Source organism: Mchenga conophoros, linkage group LG16, assembly GCF_057382185.1.
Source record: "Mchenga conophoros isolate Kocher_MC1m ecotype Shallow Benthic linkage group LG16, M_conophoros_male_GT1.1, whole genome shotgun sequence".
NCBI lineage: Eukaryota > Metazoa > Chordata > Actinopteri > Cichliformes > Cichlidae > Mchenga > Mchenga conophoros.
This window is the reverse complement of record NC_140541.1, coordinates 23,607,266-23,627,697: the sequence shown is the minus strand read 5'-3', so window position 1 is coordinate 23,627,697 and position 20,432 is coordinate 23,607,266. Positions and strand designations below refer to the sequence as shown.

Below are 20,432 nucleotides of genomic sequence, written 5' to 3'. Positions count from 1 at the left end.
TTTGCGCCTGCCAGGCCAGTTTCAGGGTAAAAATGGCCCCACGCCCTGACCGGTGCACGGCTCTGGAAACACATTGACGTCCTCGCCGCGCCATCTTTAGAAAACACTGAGCCCAGCACTGAATGAAACTTCATTTTGCTTGTTTGGGAGAGCTGCTCGCCTTACGGTGCGGTATATTCGGTTTTCCAGGTGATGTACTGTTGCGTCAGTCTTACTTTTATGCGCCGTTTAAACTTGCTGAAAATGTACCGCTCACTTCTTGCAGTAAATTCTATGTACATGTCTGCGGCTAACGATAGGTGACTTGCTAATGCTAATGCTAACGCTAGGCCTGCCGTTAAAAAGATACGGTGGGGGGGCGTGTGAAACTGTAACGTGAAGGTCCACGTTAGTGAGTGTGTGTAAGCGTCGGTATTTGTTATTTTTAAGCATGAAAACGTGTGTCTGCTGTCCGCTCAACCAGTCGACCGATACTTAATCGCGCGGTTAGCTAGCCGAGGCTAATTTGCAGATAATGCAGCTGCTATAAGTCGCATGGGAACTGTATCGGTACTTTGTTTGTATTGATATCATGCAGGCGAACAGAACTTAAGTGAACTTTTATGTTACATTTAAAGAAGCCACCCGTGTGTTTAATTTCTGCTCCTGAATGAAGTTACTGGTAAGGTCTTAATGGTCAGAGTGGGGGTTGTTCGATGTTCTGTCATCCTTGTGTTCATACCTTGTTTCTCATTTTCAGGTGATCATGGGGATCAAGGTACAGCGCCCTCGCTGCTTCCTTGACATTGGAATCAGCAATGTACTTGGTAAGAAGGAAAAAATTCTGGCTGCTTTTTGGTACTTTAAGCCTTGTGTGGTTTACCAAGAAAACACACGTGGTTTATTTTCTTTCGGTCTTCTTTAAGTTTGTGGGGGGGTTTGCCTGTACTGAATAGAACAGGGCAAACAGGAGGGTGGGAAGAGAGTGAGGGGACAGACAGCAAGCTGTTAAACCCAAGTCCCCTGCAGTGAGGACTATAGATGGGTTGCATGATCAACCAAGTGAGCAAAACATCACAGTTAATTCATAGTCTGAAGATGAGGTTAATGCTGACCAAAACAAGCTAGTCAGCAGCTGGCAAAGGGAAAAATATGGATGTCAAAAAATGTGACAAGTGAAGGCAATAATCTTTAGCTTTGTTCAACAGTACTCTGTAATCTGCCCTTAAAGACATGAATGGGGTAGTAAAATGTTTCAGTATATGAACACTACACACTGTTTATTAAATTGGCTGAAAATAGCCTCAGTGTAGTCTGGAACTACATCAATGCCAGTTTATATTATATTGTCAGATGAAAGCTCCATCAGGGTTCAACTTGCACACATCTACACAGTCCTTTTATTAACATTATTTCCATTTTTTGTTCAGATCCTGAACTCTAGACCAGGAAAAACTTCTTTTAGAAGCGCTAGTGGATTTTATTTTATTTTTTTGTGCATTTTCTGCAAGAAAGTGAGCAGTCTTGTGTCATCACAAATCTTACCATCCTTACTATTAATCAAGGCATTTGATGTGTACTAGTAAATTTAAAAATTAATTACTTTTTGTGCACCTATAACACCTGTTCTTTTGTAAAAAAAAAAAAAAAAAAAAAAAAAAGGTGTTTGTATAGATTAAATTATAATGATGAAACTCAGACTAACAGTGCAGTGAATGGATACATAACCTCGTCTGTTTTGTTTTTCTCTTCTTCTTGTTTGGTTAAAGAGATTATTGTGTTGTGTGATGATTAACTCGGTGATTCACGCTTCTTGTAACCACTGATCAGTGTGCTCCATTGTACTTTACACAGAAGTAAATTTCTCTGATCTCACTGTCTCCTCACAGTTGGCAGAATCGTGGTGGAGCTGTTTGCAGACATCTGTCCCAAAACTTGTGAAAACTTCAGATGTCTCTGCACAGGTGAAGGAATTTACTCAATAAAACTATTCCACAAATGATGACAATTAACAGCACAGGTTATTAATCAGATATGTGGTTTGGTCCAGGTGAGAAAGGCATTGGGAAGGGAACTCAGAAACCGCTCCACTACAAAGGATGCCTTTTTCATCGAATTGTAAAAGACTTCATGATTCAAGGAGGAGACTTCAGCGAAGGTGAGTTTACAGGACTTGTAAATTTTATATTCGACATGGAAGGATGGTGTTACTTATGAGTCAACAGATTTTTTCATGGTTCATGGTTTTTTTGTTGGTTTTTTTTTTTTTTTTTTTTTTTTTTTTTAATCATAGGTAATGGAAGAGGAGGCGAATCCATTTACGGAGGCTTTTTTGAAGGTAAAGAGGCCACTGTGAATGCCATCAGTTATTATCCAAACTGACATTGGCTTCAAGATGTCAGTACAATCTTCTCCTTTTCCCCCCCAGACGAAAGCTTTGCAGTCAAACACAACAAGGAGTACCTGCTGTCAATGGCCAATCGGGGTAAAGATACAAATGGATCCCAGTTTTTCATGTAAGCAACATCTGTTCCTACCTGTAATTGACATCGTGCATTATTAGTTGCATTTCTGAACTTTGAAAGTGATTAGATGCTTCTTTTTTTTTTTTTCCCCTTGAATGTCCTGCTTTCACATCTCAGAACAACAAAACCTTCTCCACATCTCGACGGGTAAGTGCCTCCCAACTACATTTTGAATTATTAATTAATCCCATTATGCACAATGCACGCAGCATGTAATGAGGCATTGCTACCACTTTATTTTCTCAGTGTGCATGTGGTTTTTGGTCACGTGATCTCTGGCCAAGAAGTCATTCAAACCATGGAGAGCCAGAAGACGGACCCCAACAGCCGACCGTACGCTGAGGTGAAAGTTTTGAACTGTGGAGAGCTCATCCCCAAATCTAAAGGTGTGTTTAAATAAAGTATATTCAAAGTTTTTTGTTTGTTTGGTTTTTTTTAAAATGAGTTTCAGTCATCATAATAATGCTGTTTATGTTGTTGCAGCAAAAAAAGATGCAAAAAAGAAGAAGAGGGCCTCATCAAGCTCCAGCAGTAGCTCCAGTGACTCGGAGAGCTCCTCAGAGTCGTCCTCCGAGAGCGAAGAGTCAGAAAAAGAATCCAAGAAGCGGAAAAAGAAGGCAAAGAAGCAAAAAGAGAAACAGAAGGAGGACAAGAAGAAGTACTTCATTTATTTTCACCTATTCACTGTCTGCTGTGTAAATGGCACCAAGTGTCTTGCTACTGACCCACAAAATCTTTACAGATCAGAAGCTGAAAGTGCTGAAGAGAAGGAACAAGATGAGTTGGTTACATCTACAGTGCGTCCTGAAGAAATCCCACCCATCCCTGAAAATCGATTCCTTATGAGGATAAGTCCCCAGATAGCCCAGAAGCCAAAAGAGGAGGTTAACAAGGATCAGCGAAATAAAGACGAAAGACCAAGACAAAGGTGTGTTTGAGAGTCAGCCAATATCACAAATATCAAAAAGTAATACAGTTTGTTCATTTTCACGCCTTCTCTCACCTACAGTACTGGTGCAGCTTACAACTCTCAATCAACATATCACAGAAGACTCGTGATGACTCGATCTGGCAGGAAGATAAAAGGCAGGGGTCCAAGGGTAGGTGGACCAAACGTTTTGCACACTTTACGTCATACAGCACGATTTATTTATAACAAGCTTTTTGTTTTTACTTATGCACAGGCATGTTGAAGATGCTGATTTATGTTTCTCCCATCTAGAGATACCGGACCCCATCACGCTCTCGTTCAAGGTCTAGAGATCGTTTTCGGCGCAGTGAAACTCCCCCACACTGGCGACAGGAGATGCAGCGTCAGAGGATGAGGGCAGTCACAGGAGAGCGATGGATTAAGGGTGACAGGTAAGATGATATCACCTAAAGTCAAAGATGTTGTAGAAGTTCCCTGTAGGCAGGACTTGTTTTTTGTTTTTTTTGTTTTTTTGTTTTTTTTACTTAATCCACTTTAAAGCACTTGAGAAGAAATTTTTGTTGGGCTCCATATTTCAGATTTAAAAAGCATACATTGCAGTGTGCATGTATGATTTTTGTTATTTTTTTTACGGTCTTTGCATTGCTTTATATTAAAAAATATAAAGCAATTGAAAGGGCAGTAAAAAGGTTGTGAACACTGCAAATGGATCCTGACAATCAGCAGCTTTAGCTCCATTTCCTCCTAAGCTGGTAAATATTGACACCTCTGCTGTGCACCTAGCAGAGATGAAGTGTTTGTCATAAAACGGAGAACCTGCTGAGCCTCGAGCCTTGTACCTGAGATGACCACAGACAAGCTGTTGGTAAACTGCAGTGACCACTGAAAAAGCATGAATATTTAAACTGTTGGAATATTATTCCCAACATGTATGATTTCATTTCTATAACACTTTTTAAAACTTTTAAGGGCCTAAACCATTTCTTTTGAGTTACAGTACCTTTGAAACTCTTAATACATAAAGATGTGACAGACTTTTTTTTTTTTTTTTTTTTAGTTAATAAATGAGCCATGTGAGTGGCTTTTTCCCCCCTCAGAAATGACAACTCAATTTGACCACTCTCAAAACCCTTAATCAGAATTACTTTGCAGGGCAGGGAGAGTCCTGCTAAATCATTTTTGTTTCAGATATGCACATGTTGTCTTGAGGTGGCTTCCATCACTCTGACTCGTCCTATGAGTTTTGTCTGTTAGAAAAATTAAATATTTTCAATCCCAAATGCATACTCAATATGATTATTATTGACATACACAACATAGAGTTACATGTGGTATATGGTGCATACTTAATAAAATTCCCATATCATATGATATCCCAGTTTCAGACTGAAGAAGTCACTTAGCTGAGTGAGATGTTTCTCCCACTAAAAATGATGCATCCAGATGAAATTACCTGGATTACTGAGCAGGCATCAACATTATATCACATGGTGCATGTACACTCACTGGCCACTTCTTTAAGTACACCTTGCTAGTACTGTTGTACCCCTTTTTACTTTCAGAACTGTATTAGTTCTTCTGCAAGGTGCAGGTCACATTCCTCAGACATTTTGGTTCATATTGACATGACGGCATCACACAGTAGCTGATTTTCCAGCCTTACGCCCATGATGAACTTTCATCACGTCCCAAAAGTGAGATCTGGTGACTATTTGAGTACAGTGAACTCATGATTTGCTGATTGAGCTTTGTGACATGGCATGTTATTGTGTTGGAACAACCATCAGAACATGGGGTACACTGTGCTCATAAAACGACAGGCATGGTTAACAATAATAAGGTGAGCTAAATACACTCAATTGCTGTTATGTGATTGACAGATTATATATTAGCAGCTAAACAGGTGTACTTAATAAAGTGGCAGGTGAGTGGATGTGCACTTGATTATATAACAAAACAACAGAAAAGTTACTTTTTTAAAATATTTTTTTGTCTGCCAAATTGATGTTTTGTCTAACTCCTAAAGTTTATTATTGTTATTATTCTTTTTCTACTATTTCTTTTACAGAGGTGACATGAATGAGGGTCAGGATGAGGCTGCTAAAGCACAGAAAAGAGAAAGACGGACTTCAAGTTCAAAAGCTGAACATACAACTGAGGGTAAAAAAGACAAGAAAACTCGATCTCATAGATCTAAAAGTAAGGAGGAGGATACTGTAGCGAAGGATGAGAAGCATGATAAACAGAAGGCAAAGAAAAAGGATAAATCCCATAGTCGCAGTAAAAGCCGAGAAAAGAAAAGGTCAAAAAGCAGAGAGAAGAGTCACAAGCACAGAAGTGACGAGAGGAGAGGTCGCTCAAGGAGCAAAGATAGAAATGTTCATAAGAAAGAAAAGGAGGCAGAATCTGATCACAGTAAAGATAGAAATAAGGGTCATGAGTCTGACAAAAAGCATAAAGAAGACACAAAAGGTAGAAATGGTGAGAGAACCAGGACAAAGTCCAGAAGTAAAGAGAGAGCTGCCAAAAAGGATGAGCACAGATCAAGCAGCAGAAACAAAGACAGAGGTAGGACTTCAGCATCAAAAGAGAGAGAAGAAAAAAGAGAGAGGGGCAGAGAGAGGGGCAGAGAGCGCAGCAGAGAGCGCAGCAGGAGTCGGGAAAGAAGACACAACAGTGATAGGGAGAGTAAGAGACAAGGAACATCCCGGGATAAAGAACATCGAACAAGAAGCCCAGACAGAAGTAAGGCTAGGGACTCGCACAGAGGCAGGCGCTCGAGAAGCAGGAGTGGCAGGCGAGACCGAAGCAGGGATCGATCCTCTCATAGAAAAGTCAGAGACAGAGAGGCTGCCGGCCAGAGGAGGAGACGCAGTAGCAGCAGCTCTGAGAGTGACAGAGAAGAGAAAAAGAAGAGTCATAGGAGCCCAGATTCTAAAAGAAGAGACAAGTCCAAAGACCGAAGGAGCCCGGCCAGCCAAAGACCAGACAGTACGAAAGGCAAAGATAGAAATGATAGCAAGAGGAATCGGTCGGGGTCTAGCTCCAGCTCTGACAGCAACTAAACGCGCAATGTTCTTATTTTCTACAGCGTATATGTAGTACGCAGCGTCAGCTTTCCATCTACAGTGGGGCACAATCACAGTCCTCATACAGTACAAAATAAACAGTTCTGCCAAAGATAACATGACTGTAAAAGGTTCCTCAAAGCTAATTACTTGACTGTTAAATAACTGTGGTATTCAGATAACAGACTGTAGAAAAGACCTTAAATTAAAAAGGCTCATACCTGAAGGTGCAAACTGTAGCATCCTCAACCTTTGGCTGAAGTTTGGACTTTATGGGGATTGTGGGTTTGTCCACCACTGAGTGTGTAACACAGTTAACTGGTAGCTGACATTTTGGAGCCATTCTAGAAACAAAGGATTTGTAACTACAAAGTGTGTGTACTGCACAGGCAGGGCTGTAAACGTACCAGGTATTCTTCTAAATTTTACATTATTTAATCGCGTGAAGTCAGATTGGAGGCAAGTTTTCTTTTTGTTGTTGTTTTTTTTCTGAATTTTACATCATGTGGTAAAATCTGTAATTCTGTCTTGACTTAAAATTTTCTCTGATTTTAGTTTGTTTTAAAAAAAATTTTAAAGAGGGGGAGAAAAAGATTTTGAAGGTATCCTCGAGTTATTTTAATGTCAATCAGCCTGGAAGAAAACACTCGTCTTGCATGCTCATCTTTGTCATTGTGTGTCAGATTATGTACACCCATGATGTTTCTTTTGTTTGTTTTTTTTAACCATTTACTGTAATTCTGTTGAAAGAGAAAATGTTAATGCCAAGCTGTTAAGTATAAGATAAAAGCAGTTTGTTTCTGTTCTGTTTGGTTCAAACTGATTTTAAGAACTGCTGGAGTGTTTGAAGAATTAAAAGGCTCTGTTTGATTTTAATTCATTGTTTTTTGTTTTTATTCGTTAAGTGATACCGTTATTAGTGAGTCATTAGTGGTTGTATCACTCTGTCGTTGCAGTGGAAATCCGTTCCCAGGTTATTTTTAGTTTGGATGAGTCATCTTTCCATCATTTCAAATAACAAATTCTGAGTGATGTTCTTTTACTCCCTTCAAAGCAAGGGAGTATGAATTCTGTTTGTCTTAGTCTAGTGTCCAGTTTTCAAGATATCGTTTTCAAATTTTGTGTGATTGTTGTTGCCATAACGGCTAAAGCTGATGTAATTTTTTTCCCCTAAAATGTATAATCTTCAACCTTCAATATATAGTAGGCTTTGGGGAACATGAGTACCGAGATTGGCCAAGCACCCTTATTCTTAGCACCCAAGGTTAAAGTTGACCTTAAAAAAACAAATTCTAGAAACCATATCAAGTACTATATAAAAGGGCATACAGAGGGCTGTGTAACACACTTTTTGTATTATAATACAATGCCCCACAACCTCACATTGATACATTCATGCAACGTGAAACTTCGAGTATCTTAAAATCTCAAGTTTTATAGTTTATATAGCTAAAGTTTGAAGCAGAATTGGCTGAAATTATATGGGTAAAGATTATAAAATGCACTTTTAGTATATAGTGCTTGAAGGTCAAAGTTCAGGATCATACTAATTATGAAAAAGCTTAAGTTTCCTTTGGATCATCTCCAAACTTCAGAGCAATATATTAGTTATCGGGGTGCATAAGCACGTTCCTTGTTTGAGCTCTTTAAAACGTTGTTTAAGTAGAACATGACTTCACAATGACACAAAGATTAATGTACTACACTACATTTCTATATTAACGATGCTGACATCAGCATAAAGCAGCAATGTTTTAGTGTAGCCCTTTCCCTTCAAGGCAGTGGTCATGTGGTTCCCACAGTTTGTGTCGTGGCCCCCTAGTGGGATATGAAAGTACTGCAAGTAGGGCACAAGAGGTTGTGGGAAGTCTGGGGCCTATCTCGGCTGTCATAGAGCAAGACAGGCACACGCTGGACAGATTGTCAGTCCATCACATGGTTACCTGTGCTCAGATGAGCTAGTGGATTCAAGCCAAGGACCTTCTTGCATTGAGACACCAAAGTGAATTACTCTTCTGTTCCTCAATATATTAGTTATATATTAGTTTAACATTGCCATTAAATATTCACATTTTAAAAATACAGGACCAGCAAAACAGTGGTATGAGAACATATTCATTCCTGATCACTGACTGTAGATAAAAGTTATTATACTGTTATTGTTTCTGATCTATTTCTGAACTTCAACTCTGCTTGTATTTTGTCAAAAAAATAAAGGGGAGCAGTGGCTAACAGCCAGTAAATAAACTCATCAGAAGATCAAAATTGACCAATGAAAAAACAAAGAGAATATATTAAACTTGGACAATGAACAAAATTGTCTTTAAAGTTGAGGTTGAGACACAGAAGATTTCTATATTTTGAAATAAGCCATGGCAGTCTCAACCTTGGTAATGATGGCTTTTTACCACTGGTCTCATTGTTTAGTGGATGTTTACCATGACTAAAACCTTCAAAACATTACGGTTTATTAAATACAACATGGGCTCCCTGGCCGCAGGGAGAGTAAGGAGGCACAATCAGTATCAAGATGTTTTTAGCATGTTTGAAAGCAGGTTCAAAAACCTCTGAGCAGATTAACTCTTGAGTTTTTAGTCCCAGAAAACCTGAGTATGTTGTCTCTGAGTTCAGCTCGTTACTAGGATTCACCATGGCAACAGATAAATAAAGATCAGAGCCTCTATTTAAAATCCAGTGGACTAATACGAATCTTAGTGTGGTCCGTGACATTTATATTAAAGAACCGGATGGAAGAAAAGAGCTTTGTCTACTTAGTGATAATCACAGACAGCTTCAAATACACAGTGCAGTTTACACTCATCATGATAATTTGGGACTTTTATTGATTTCTTTGAACTGTTCTTTTTACAGGTTGAAATGATCGTGCAGCACACATCTTTAATAACCTTAAAAAAAACAAGAACTGAGTACACAAGTTTGAATTTAATTTAGATTTGTCTAAACCACACAGGGTCAAAATTATACATGCACCCCAGCTAATCTTTCTTAAATGTCCCTTAGCAAGTTGCACCTCAAACAGACCTCAAGCTGCAGCTCTACAAGCTGAAGTTCGTTTAAAATGGTTGGTTTCCTGGCATAAATTTGTTTTTTTAAGCATAGTTCACAGATTTTCAATAGGATTCTGGTCCAGACTTTCAGAAAGCTATCCCAGAAGCTTAATGCCAGCCTGCTTTATTCCTTCCAACACTGGTTTTTATGTGTGTTTGGGATCATTGTCCTGCTGGAACACCCAGTTGTGTCCAAGTTTCAATGGTCTAGCTCTGAATTTGAGATAAAGTTGAAGAATTTGTCAATAATGATCCTTCATTATTCTATCCACATTGTGCAATGTACCAGCACCACTGACAGCAAAACAGCCAGAGCACGATGGTACCACCGCCATGCTTGACAACTGGTACAGTGTTTTTAGGTTTTACTCCTCGAAACATACCTCTTGTCATCTCATTCTTTGTTTCATCTGACTGTAAAACTTTATTCTAGAAGGCATTTGGCTTTTCGTGTGGGCAACTGCAAATTTCAGTTCAGTTTGAAGGTGTTGGAGATGTTTGGAGCTTTTTTTCTTGCTTGTCACCCTCTCATTTCACAGGAATGTAAAGCTGTCTTCGTTGTGGACATTTCAAGCAGTTTCTAGGCATCAGTATTGGTGGTTACTGGGTTGATGCTGAGCATTTTAACAGATTTCATCTAATCTGAGGTAACAGTGTGGTTCTTCACGCAGACCATGGCATTGTGTGCTATATCTGAAGAGCTTGCACTTGCGTACAGTTGTTTGAACTGATGATCCTGGAATCTGCAGTTGTTTAGGAATGGATTGGAGCTCCTTGGACTTGCCATTGTTCTGAGTATTGGTCAATCCAATAAGTGCTGTCAAACAAATCCTTTCTATGTTGGCAAAGAGAAACTTCCAGTTTTAATCAAACATGTTCACTAATGAACGATCTTGTGAAGTTAAAATACATTGTAGAACCTTCAACAGCACTTATTAAAAGATTTAAGTGATTGTATGTATATACTTGAATCTTCATTTTGTCCCTGTCCAAATCTGACAGGGACAAAATGCAGGTGACATTAGGGCGTTCGGGATGTGGATGTGAGACCGAGTGTTTCGGCTGATTCGGGTGTAGGAGGGGTTTGTGAGTTTGTTCATGAAACCTGATAGCAAGCAGGTTAGGTTCACACAGCCTGACTCAGGAACAGTGTTTCCCTCATATCAGAGTTAACAAACTCACACTTACTGAACCTGCTTTCTGGAAGTGCACTCAAACTGGATGTAACCTATCACCATGTGAATCCAAGTCTTCTCTTGGCATCCTGAATATCTACAGCTTGGTGAAGCTTTTTGATGTTCTGGGTGGCCAATGACACGTATTTGGGCATCTGAGCTCCAGTGCGGTCCTGAACAAGGTAACTTGGCCTGACTCCACTAAAAACAGGACCGGACCCACCTCCGATCCCTTCCCTCGCAGCTTTACAAAGTGGAAACACGTTTCGCTGAGCCTCTGCTGCAGCATTGATGATTTGCTGTGAATACTGCTGGAAGCGGTTTTCCTCTTCAGCGATGAGTTCTGCATTCTTCACTTCAAACTCATGTTCCTGTTGTCTCAGCTGCTGAAGTCTGGCACCTTTTTCAGCCTGTATTTGCAAGGCAAAGGCAAACGAGTTTCAGTGAAGAAGGTGCAAAGTTTCTGATTAAAACTTAAGTTTTGGCCGACATTACCATTTGCGCAGCATTGAAGTCTTGCACCTCTCTTTCTTCTTCTCTGATTTTCTTAACCTTTAGTTGCTGCTTCTCAGTAAATATTCTGTCAGCCTCTTTCTTGGCCTGCAGTGCTTCTTGGGCCTTCTTCCTCTCTATTTTGTCCTTCTCCTCCTTCTCTTGTCTCTGGTAAAACAGTTTGCATTACACACATGATTACATTTTGTCAGCAACAATATGGATTTCTCTACACAGAAAAGACACATTGGAGGATATATATACACTGTGATGGTATATTGAAATAAATAGAGCTTGTGTACCACTTTGGAATATTTAAACATCTGCAACTCAGGGATCTTCTAACCCTAACCCATGTAGTTTACGAGCACCCAAAGCTGTTGAGCTCATAAATAAAGCTCTTAAGAAGACATGGGAAAGTGATTTAAGTCTGAAACAGGATGAAAAAGAATGGAAAATAATGTGTACGAGCAGTAAAAGGTATTTAAGGTACGACTCATTCAATTTAAGATCATGCATTGCCTTACTTTCTGTATACTGTTGAATACCATTATAAATGTGTCCATTAAAAATAAAGAATGCATTTACAACGAGACATTTATGTGATGAGATGTGTTGGGGCAGGAGAGAGGATTGTGGTTTTTTTCTTGTAAGTTTAAATAAAAACTGTTAATTAGGGGGGATGGCACGACATTAAGAAAAATTGGACTTAGAGGAAACACACTGGATGTTTCATGCTCGGTTTGAGATACCATTAGCTCTCTGTGTACACTGATGGACTTCAACATTGCAGCTTTCTTCTCATCCTCCTCCAGTTGCTGCTGCGCCTGTTTTGCCTCGCTCTCTGCGACAGCCTTTGCGATCTTCTGCTCCTCGCTGACAGCTTGCTCCTGCTGTGTGACCGTCAGTTTGTTTATGATCCTGTCTCTACGTGTCTGGGCCTCTCTAGAGAAGAAAATGCATACGAGTATCCATTATATTTAAGAAGATGTAGCACTGGAGATACTTTGATCCAGAGCTATTTATTGATATATACTGTTTTACTCTGTCTTACCTAAGCAGCTCTTTTTCTTTTTCTTTGCGTAACTTGATGATTTTTTGCTTAGTAGAGAGAAACAGTTTCCTTTGCTCCTCTTCAGCTTCCCGTTTCTGAGCATCCGTGGCTCTTACGAGGTCTCTGTTGGTGATATGCTCCTGTAAAATGCATTAAATAAACTTAATGTCCAGTGAACTAAATACTAGATAAGATTCAGATAAGAGCCTACCTGGCGAGCTTGCATGAGGCTTCTTTTCTGATTTGCTTGTCTTTCTGCCTCCATCCTTCGCTCCAGCTGATGCAGCGCTTGGAGACGCTGGATTTCGTCTCCATCCTTCTTGCTCTCCAGCTTCTGTCGCTCTCTCAGCAGCTCATTTTCTTTTATTCTGAGGAAAAGTAATCATATAATTGTCATTGTCCTGGGGTAGTGGTGTTTTGGGGATTTAAAATTCTTAACACATACAGCTGGAGCCTGATTGTTAGGTCTTACTGGTTTCTCAGGTCTTCTGCAGCAACCTGTCTCACAAGCTTCCTCTGCATTGCCTTCTCCTGCTCCTGTTTCGAGGCTTCATCCTCTCTAGTCTGTACCATATGCAGAAATGCTTTGTCCACATCTATATTGGCACTCTTTCTTCTTTGTTTAAGCTCAATCTGAGCATCCCTCTCCTTCAGCACCTCTGTCAGCAGGAGTGCACTCTGTGGAGGAAGTGTTAATCATTTGTTAGGTGAAATTGTGCAGTTTTATACACAAGTGGCATAATAATGCACAAGCGAGACTAACATGTAGTCCTTTGACTCTGTCGGTTTGACAGTAGAGCTGAGTCTTGGCTTTTTCAATAATCTCGGTCCGCCTCTGCTCCTGGTATTTTGCTTCTTCTAAATCAGCCAGTCTCATTTGCTCCTCCTCAATTTCCTTTCGAATCTTCTTTTCCTGCAGCCTTTTCAGCCTTTGTCCCTGTGACAAGACATAAGTGTACGTAAGATGCAGTGTGTTTTTGTCTTTGTGTTCCAGCTCTTTTCAACCTAGCAAGTGCACATGACTTTATTAGTATAAATCTAATCTTAGGAAATGTCTCTCAACATGGAACTTACATGGAGGGTATCAGGCCAAAGTTTCACCACCTCCTGTGACTGCAGGTGTAGGTTCTCTCGCTGTTTAGCTGCCTCTCTTATTCTCTTCTCTTCTTTATTAACCCCACACAGTTCATCTTGAATCCTCAGCCATTCAGTCTTACGTAAGACAGTAACATGTCGGAGGTCTGGTGGCTGCATAGCTCTAATGGCTTCATCTGCTGACACATTAATAAAGAAATTACCACTGGAACATGTGCTACAGCAACCACTGATCACACCAAGGTTCCTACTACGTCCCTAGAAGATATTATACTCATATAGAGAAAAAAACCACAACACCCCACTTGTAAAATAACTGACTTTCATAGTTGTACTTCTTGGTTGAAGTGAAGTGAAGCAGGATCTTGGAAAGACTTTCAAAATTTAAAATCAAAAGCACTTATAGGCTAATAGCCTCGACAAACAAATAGCTTAAATAAATGAGCATTACATTCGGCTCCATCTAGAGTTTTTGGTTCAATAATGGCTTAAAACGGCTCTGGTAGCAAAGGTTAACTATATAACTACACATAATAAACTTTGAAATATCTGTTTGGCTCTCACCATTCTTACTAGCTCCTCTACGACGGCCGTACAGAACCACCGCTGCCATTCCTATCGGATGGAGTGGCTACTATTATAGAAAATAATGTCAAACACAAAAAACAAAGTAAAGGTTCTCTTTTATTTTATTATAGTTGAAAGCTGGCGTTCATCAGACTGCCCGCTCTACGTAGCCTGAGTTTGTTGCGTCGTATCCAGGCAATGACGGAACCAATCAGAATCATCCTCTGAATACTGATAGGCAGAGCCCTCGGAGGGTCAGCGGGGCTCAGGAAGTGATTAGTGTTGTGCCAAAAAGTGATTGTCTGCCAAAAACTGATTGCTCGTATTTAAACTGCTATAAGTAACTTGTTAGGCTATAATATGTGAAACATATGTCAAATGCATCCCTCATGGATGACATAAAGTCATCTTGAGCCACAAACAACATTCGTGTAAAAAGGTAGAAGCCGCAATCAGTTTTTGGCAGTGACTTTTATATAACCTTTATTTAAACAGTTAAAAAAAATCTCATTAACATTAAAAATGTCTTTTGTAAGAGTAAGTTGGCCAAGAGGACAGCAGAAATGGCAGCAAATATTACAATATTTCTGTAAAAATATTTTAAGTGGGGATAAAGGACCGGATTGGTTATAATGTAAGTACAATAGCAGAGAGTTGTAAAGATACTTGAAAAACAGATATTGTTTTAATTCTCTATATAACCCCTTTGTAAACCCTGTTCACCGAAGTCTATTTACGAACATACGTAAAGATATTACACATAAAAAATACACAGAAACATTGGAAATCAGTTTTTGGCAGACAATCACTTTTTGGCACAACACCTGAACACCGGCATGTGAACACAGAGAGAAAGCTCTGTTTTTCTCAAATTAGTAGGCAATAAATCCATTGATCTACAACAGTATTTTATACCGCAGTCAAGTGAATATATACACACTCGTATACACTCTGAATTCATTATGTAAAAAACTAGGGAAAATAAATGGCGTGACACACGTTTTTTTGTGATCTTTCCATAGTTATACACAATTTCTGCATGGGGATGCATGTTCAGTTATCTCACTGACACCAAGAGGAGAAAAGTGGTTGTCTAAACTTAGAAAGAACAATCTTGTCTATGGTTTAAAACAACATCAAATATGTAAATTAATTTTTTCTAAGCACCACATTTGTACTTTGTACAAATTTGTTTTTTTTCTTACAAACATAGACCAGAACGCTGTGAAGTACAATGTTTGGTTTATTAAAAACAACAAGCAGGTAAAGTTTTTCTCATTGCAGTCTTCAGGCTGAGTCCACCTGTGATTCACGTGCTGACAGTTAGGGCTCAGTTTTTACTACTTTTACTACTCTGATGTGTCAAAATATGCCCACTGACAAAGCCTGTAGTTATGAAAAAATGTTAAAAGAGTAACTGAAAGTAATAGATGAATGGTTCATAAAGTTTTTATTTACAGTATACTAATTAAACATGATGGGAAATCTGATGACAAAGATGGAGTCTCTGATTTGGACAGTGATTCTGGTTTGTAATAGGACTCCTGGCAATTTCAGATTAAATAATTTTGTTGTCTTTACTCTTGTTTAAGATCTTGGTCAATGAAATCCATTGTAAAATCTGGTCCTTTACACTGTAAAAAGAATAACCCTATTCAAATTAAAAAAAATGATGTCCAGTTGTCACATCCAAAATATTTGGCTTTATAGAATCCAAATTGAGTCACTTGATATGACCTGATACTTTTATGTTGATATAAACAATATTACTAGACTTGACTGAAACTTTAAATTTTGCATTGATCCAAATTGATTTTTTTACATAGAACCATATTTTAATTATTGAACCAAGCTAATATATTGAAATTTAACCAACCTAATGTATTCACATCGAACCAAATTAACATGAACTAATATGTTTGTGTTGAAGCCAGGTAATTGATTTACATATATTCAAACTATATTTTTTACATTTCATTTTATTTCAGTTCAAAAATGCTCTGCATTTCCTATAAAAAACAAGACAGTTGGCCAACCAATTATTTCAAAATTATTTATTGTTCCAAACCATTTTAACTATAATCAATAGAGAGGATTAGTAATATACAGATTTAGTGCTACGGCAGAAATGATTAGAGAAATGTTTGTTTTATAAAACCTGCAATCTTTTGAAAACCAGTATAAAACCTGCAATCTTTTGAAAACCAGTATAAAACCTGCAACCTGTCTAAAACTGGCATAAAACCATTATAAAAACTCTTTTTAAACCAATTTGCAAGTACTCAAAAATGTTTATATGTGCACTGTGCCTGTACAATGTAAAAAAAAAAATCTACACATGTATCAATGAAATCAACTTAAATCTCCCTTTCAAATGGGTGTTCTTATAAATTTTGAATGTAGAATACCACTGCAGGCCAACCAAGCAAAATAACCAAGCACACATGCATGCAAACACACTACTGTGCAGTGTTAAGTTCACAATTAAGTTTGCGAATCTTAGAGGTCATCTTGTTAAAGTCAAGCTCCATCATAATCTTTTGAAGAGCCTCAAAGGTGAACCTGAATCCTCGTGGATATTCCATATTAAGAGCATAACAGAGTCCAAAGACCATTGCCACTCCAGCTGCCACAGAAGGCAACTCATTCAGGACTTCCACACCATCAATGATTATCCCGATGTCTCGAGGCTGATGTAGGAGGCTTGAGTTGTCCCTGAAGACGAAGAGTGCCATGGTGGTACTCTGCAGCTCTTCCTCAGCTTCATCTTTCTGGGATATCTTGAGGTAAAATATGGAACAAAATGTACAAGTGAAGAACTGAAGTCTGGCACACCTGATAAATCTTTGACCATAATAAACTACTATTTTGATAGTTGTTTGGTCACAGACTATTAGAACAATTATTTGACTAATCAGATTGTGAATTGCATAATCATTAAATTAAATCAATGGTGGAACATTTTCATAAATGTTCCACAAAGCCCAAGAAAAAAAAAAGAAAACAATACAGAACCCTAAGATATTAACTTGATGAGTTGATTAATCGTTGCTGTCCTACATTAATCACTGCATTTAATAGCAGAGTTGTCAAATTTACATCAAGAGACTGCATCTCATGTAGAGACAGAACAGATATGGACATACCATGTATTCTTTTATCAAGTCCTCAACACATCAGCAAGGTGAATGAGAGGATAATGAGGGAGAGTCTAGATTATTATGAAATGTTTAAAAAGGATGTGCAGTGTAAATGCAAAAATGATACCTTTTCAGATTAAATGAAAATGTATGCTTCAGCCATGGAATGGATGGAGCGATCTGTGGTTCTGAAAGCATACAGAAAAAAAAGAATAATGTTACTTCTCTATAAAACACATTACATAGAAAAACCAAGAAATACGTAACATGACATACCAAACAGTCTACAGACCAGCCATTAGCGACTAAGTTTGGCATAGGGTCAATTTTTTGCTGTTAAAATTACAATTTCTTCAGAAAATGCACATTTTTCCGAGCCGCGCCTGAAAGTCAATTGAAGGAATTAGTCTTATGTCATTGATCTTATATGCTGGCATGTTATTTCTGTCTCTAAATCATGCACATTAATAATTATCTTTTGCGCTCGGTGTACACACACATAACACACAGATATTTATATGAAGAGAGACAAACGTGCGCGCACAAACAGAAGCTTGTGTCTAGAAACCGCGAGCTCACCAGAAAAATTCAAACGAAGCGGAGCACGGAGTTATACTATGAATGTTATGAACTATGAACTTATGCTAGCTAGCTGTATCCACCACCGATGCATCGTGGTAACGCTAGCTAGTTAGGCAAAAAGCCGTTTTTTACCAGTATACTAACTTGTATTCCCGACTGTGATGGTCGGTTTCTGGTAACCAGTTCTAACGTTGCGCAGGATAGCTAGCTAGCTTATAGCTAGCAGCTACAATCATGCAAAAATTAGGGGTGGCTGTCGACCCAGCTTAAATGGGGTTATTTTCTGCAATTTTGGCAATACAAATTATAAAAGCTTTTGTAACACACTTGGCTTTACTTACGTTTATTTTCAGATGAAATTAATCAAAGATGTGACATGATGTTTCCAGCAGCCATGCAGAATAAAAATGGGTCCCGGTCTATTTCTGGTGGGCGTGTTCAAGTGCAAATCACTTTGACTCAAATTAAAGATATTATCTGTTCAACATGAAAAGAAATATATGTTTTGAGAGAAATCAAAAACTTTGCGTTGTGTCCTTTGTACAGATATTTAGTTTCATCCAAATCAAAAGTGGTATTTTAAAATGCAAAAAGAAAGGGTTTCACAATCAAATCAATGATTTTATTCTGTTTTGAATGGCACTTATTAGATTGAATGAATGACTGCATGTTAGACTTTTTTCAGTGTAGGCATATGCAGCTGTGTAACCATGACAGATGTGCTAAATTTACTGAGCCAGCAGTGAAACATGGCCTGTCATGTGCTGCCTAATGAGTCAGGTGATGAACAGTGTCTGTTGAATTAAGACTCGCCTGACCTGACATACTGTTAAATGGGGAGAGTTATGGACCAATTTGATCTTTAGGTGATTACATCTCTCAGATCCTTTACTTTGCTACTTATGTTTCAGCTGTTATAGTTTATACTCAGTTATTTGATAGAGTTTTGAAGGTTATTCTGAACTGTGTTTCATACAAGGCTATGCTGGTAAACTCTGAGAAACAAAATATGGATCTAGAAATAAGCATAATCAACACCTCATGATTAGAATTTGTTTTCAATTTGTAGCAGAGTTTCACTGAACGTCGGAGACAGGCTAAGAATAATATTTTTCTACTGTTTGTACTTAGTAAAGGTAAAGTACTTCATAGTACTTACAAACTAAAGATGTATCCCTTTCCAGCTATGAATGCGGTTTATGTGTTTACTTTTATTTGCAATCTTTCAGTTTCATTTTTTCTAATTTGTACAGCATACAATTCATATATTATCCCTGGTATAACTAAAAACTATGCATCGTTTAGAGTCTCGAGTTAGGGATTGGTGTATGGATAAGCTACACTGAGTAACCTTAATATCATCTGATAGTTGCTATACTGCTTGTATTACATTTAATAAGCCATTGCTGCTCTATTGAACTTACAATATTTTACCTTTTTATATATTATTTTTTATTTCAGTTTACACTCATTTCCCTTCAGTATATGTATCTGTTTAGATTAGTTTGATACTTATTGATATATTTTTGTCCTATTCTGTTTTATTCAGCAACATATCATTCTACTTATTGGCACTATTTCTTATATGTATTGTGTGTTTGTCTTAGTTTTTAACTGCTCTAACAAAAGCATTTTCCATCTTTGCCATAAAGGAAACATATCCTATCCCATCATATAAAATAAAAGCTAGCAATCAGTTAAAGAAAATCTCAAGTTGACAAATAAAAGTATGTACAAAATAAAACACCCTATCCAAATAAAATCCAAGTCAATAGAAATTTTTAAATGAGGATTTCATTTATCAAGGGAAAAAAGTTTACAAGCCTGGCCCTATATGAAAAGGAATAATGAATTAACTGTGATAAACCATTGATTTTGGAAAGTTAAGCTTCATTAGCTAATACGAAGCCTTATTGCTGCCAGACTTGTTGAATCCAGAAATCACTTAAATAGAACCTGCCTGACAACGTGAAGAAGGCTAAAAGCTCTCAAAATCTAAAGAAACAGCTGAGAAACAAAGTCATTGACATCTATCCGTCTGAAAATGGAAATGAAAATTACTCCAAATGACTGCGTTCTGCTGTTTCAGGTGCTTCCATGACGTGACTCCAGAAGGACATAAAATAACTCAACTGCAGGCCTCACCTGCCTCAGTTAAAGTCGGCATTCATTATTTAATAATAAGAAAGAGACTGGGTAAAAAATATCATCCATGGGAGAACTCCAAAGAGAAACTCACAGCTGAGCAAAAAGAACACAAAGGCTCATCTCACATTCACCAAAAGAAACCTTATATAATATGAGTTTAATTTATATGAAGCTTTGAGTCCCGTTAAATCTGACATAAAACGAATACAGCATTTCAATTAAAAACAAAACAAACCATCACATCAGCATGGTGGTGGTAGTGTGATAGCCTGTGGCAGGACAGTGATATGAAGCACACCAGCTAGTCCACTGAATGTCCCCAAAAAATAAAAGGAAGGTTAGATGGAAGATTGAGATGCTTTGACCTGACCTTAAACTGGCTATTCACACCAAACGTCTCCCACTGTGGCTCAGTTAAAGCATTTCTGCAAAGAAGAGTGGGCCAAAATTCCTCCATGTGAAATGTGAAAGACTCATTGCCAGTTATCACAAAAGCTTGATCGCAGTTCTTGCTGCAGAAGTGGCACAAGTAGTTATCGGGTTTAGGAATAGCTTTTTTCACTTAATAGTTTGAATTATGGTTTAAAAACTGCTTTTTGTATTTACAT

The 20,432-nt window shown here is 38.2% G+C and overlaps 2 protein-coding genes and 1 long non-coding RNA gene across 5 annotated transcripts; 1 reads left to right on the top strand and 2 right to left on the bottom strand.

Annotated features, from left to right (window-relative positions):
• Positions 1-18: 18 nt before the first annotated feature.
• ppig (peptidylprolyl isomerase G (cyclophilin G)) lies at positions 19-7,379 on the top strand. Of its 2 annotated transcripts, none has more exons than XM_085249331.1 (13): positions 19-166; positions 740-806; positions 1,869-1,943; positions 2,030-2,137; positions 2,273-2,317; positions 2,408-2,495; positions 2,622-2,651; positions 2,751-2,890; positions 2,988-3,162; positions 3,247-3,432; positions 3,514-3,604; positions 3,727-3,866; positions 5,504-7,379. In XM_085249331.1, the coding sequence occupies exons 2-13, from the start codon at positions 746-748 to the stop codon at positions 6,498-6,500; spliced, it is 2,136 nt and encodes a 711-aa protein (XP_085105457.1). In that variant the 5' UTR covers positions 19-166; positions 740-745; the 3' UTR covers positions 6,501-7,379. The 2 variants fall into 2 exon arrangements, with proteins under 2 accessions (XP_085105457.1, XP_085105456.1); XM_085249330.1 differs by having other exon boundaries at positions 35-189.
• A 2,013-nt stretch (positions 7,380-9,392) lies between these two features.
• Positions 9,393-15,013, bottom strand: cfap210 (cilia and flagella associated protein 210). Of its 2 annotated transcripts, none has more exons than XM_085249252.1 (9): positions 13,952-15,013; positions 13,367-13,566; positions 13,056-13,229; positions 12,765-12,970; positions 12,504-12,660; positions 12,293-12,432; positions 11,991-12,183; positions 11,242-11,406; positions 9,393-11,156 (listed from the first exon to the last, which is right to left on the bottom strand). In XM_085249252.1, exons 1-9 carry the CDS (start codon positions 13,998-14,000, stop codon positions 10,803-10,805), a joined length of 1,638 nt encoding a protein of 545 aa, XP_085105378.1. In that variant the 5' UTR covers positions 14,001-15,013; the 3' UTR covers positions 9,393-10,802. The 2 variants fall into 2 exon arrangements, with proteins under 2 accessions (XP_085105378.1, XP_085105379.1); XM_085249253.1 differs by having other exon boundaries at positions 13,367-13,563.
• A 980-nt stretch (positions 15,014-15,993) lies between these two features.
• LOC146556829 (uncharacterized) lies at positions 15,994-18,302 on the bottom strand. Its single transcript, XR_014889045.1, has 3 exons — positions 18,018-18,302; positions 17,222-17,282; positions 15,994-16,734 (listed from the first exon to the last, which is right to left on the bottom strand). It is a non-coding gene; the product is annotated as an uncharacterized LOC146556829 (long non-coding RNA).
• Between the last annotated feature and the right edge of the window lie 2,130 nt (positions 18,303-20,432).

Coding starts and splice junctions, on each gene's coding strand:
- ppig (XM_085249331.1), top strand. CDS start 746: ATGGGGATCAAGGTACAGCGCCCTCGCTGCTTCCTTGACATTGGAATC. Junction 2,138..2,272: donor AGGAGGAGACTTCAGCGAAG/GTGAGTTTACAG, acceptor TTTTAATCATAG/GTAATGGAAGAGGAGGCGAA. Junction 3,433..3,513: donor GACGAAAGACCAAGACAAAG/GTGTGTTTGAGA, acceptor TCTCACCTACAG/TACTGGTGCAGCTTACAACT.
- cfap210 (XM_085249252.1), bottom strand. CDS start 14,000: ATGGCAGCGGTGGTTCTGTACGGCCGTCGTAGAGGAGCTAGTAAGAAT. Junction 13,567..13,951: donor TAGAGGAGCTAGTAAGAATG/GTGAGAGCCAAA, acceptor TTAATGTGTCAG/CAGATGAAGCCATTAGAGCT. Junction 12,661..12,764: donor GCAGAAGACCTGAGAAACCA/GTAAGACCTAAC, acceptor ACTTTTCCTCAG/AATAAAAGAAAATGAGCTGC.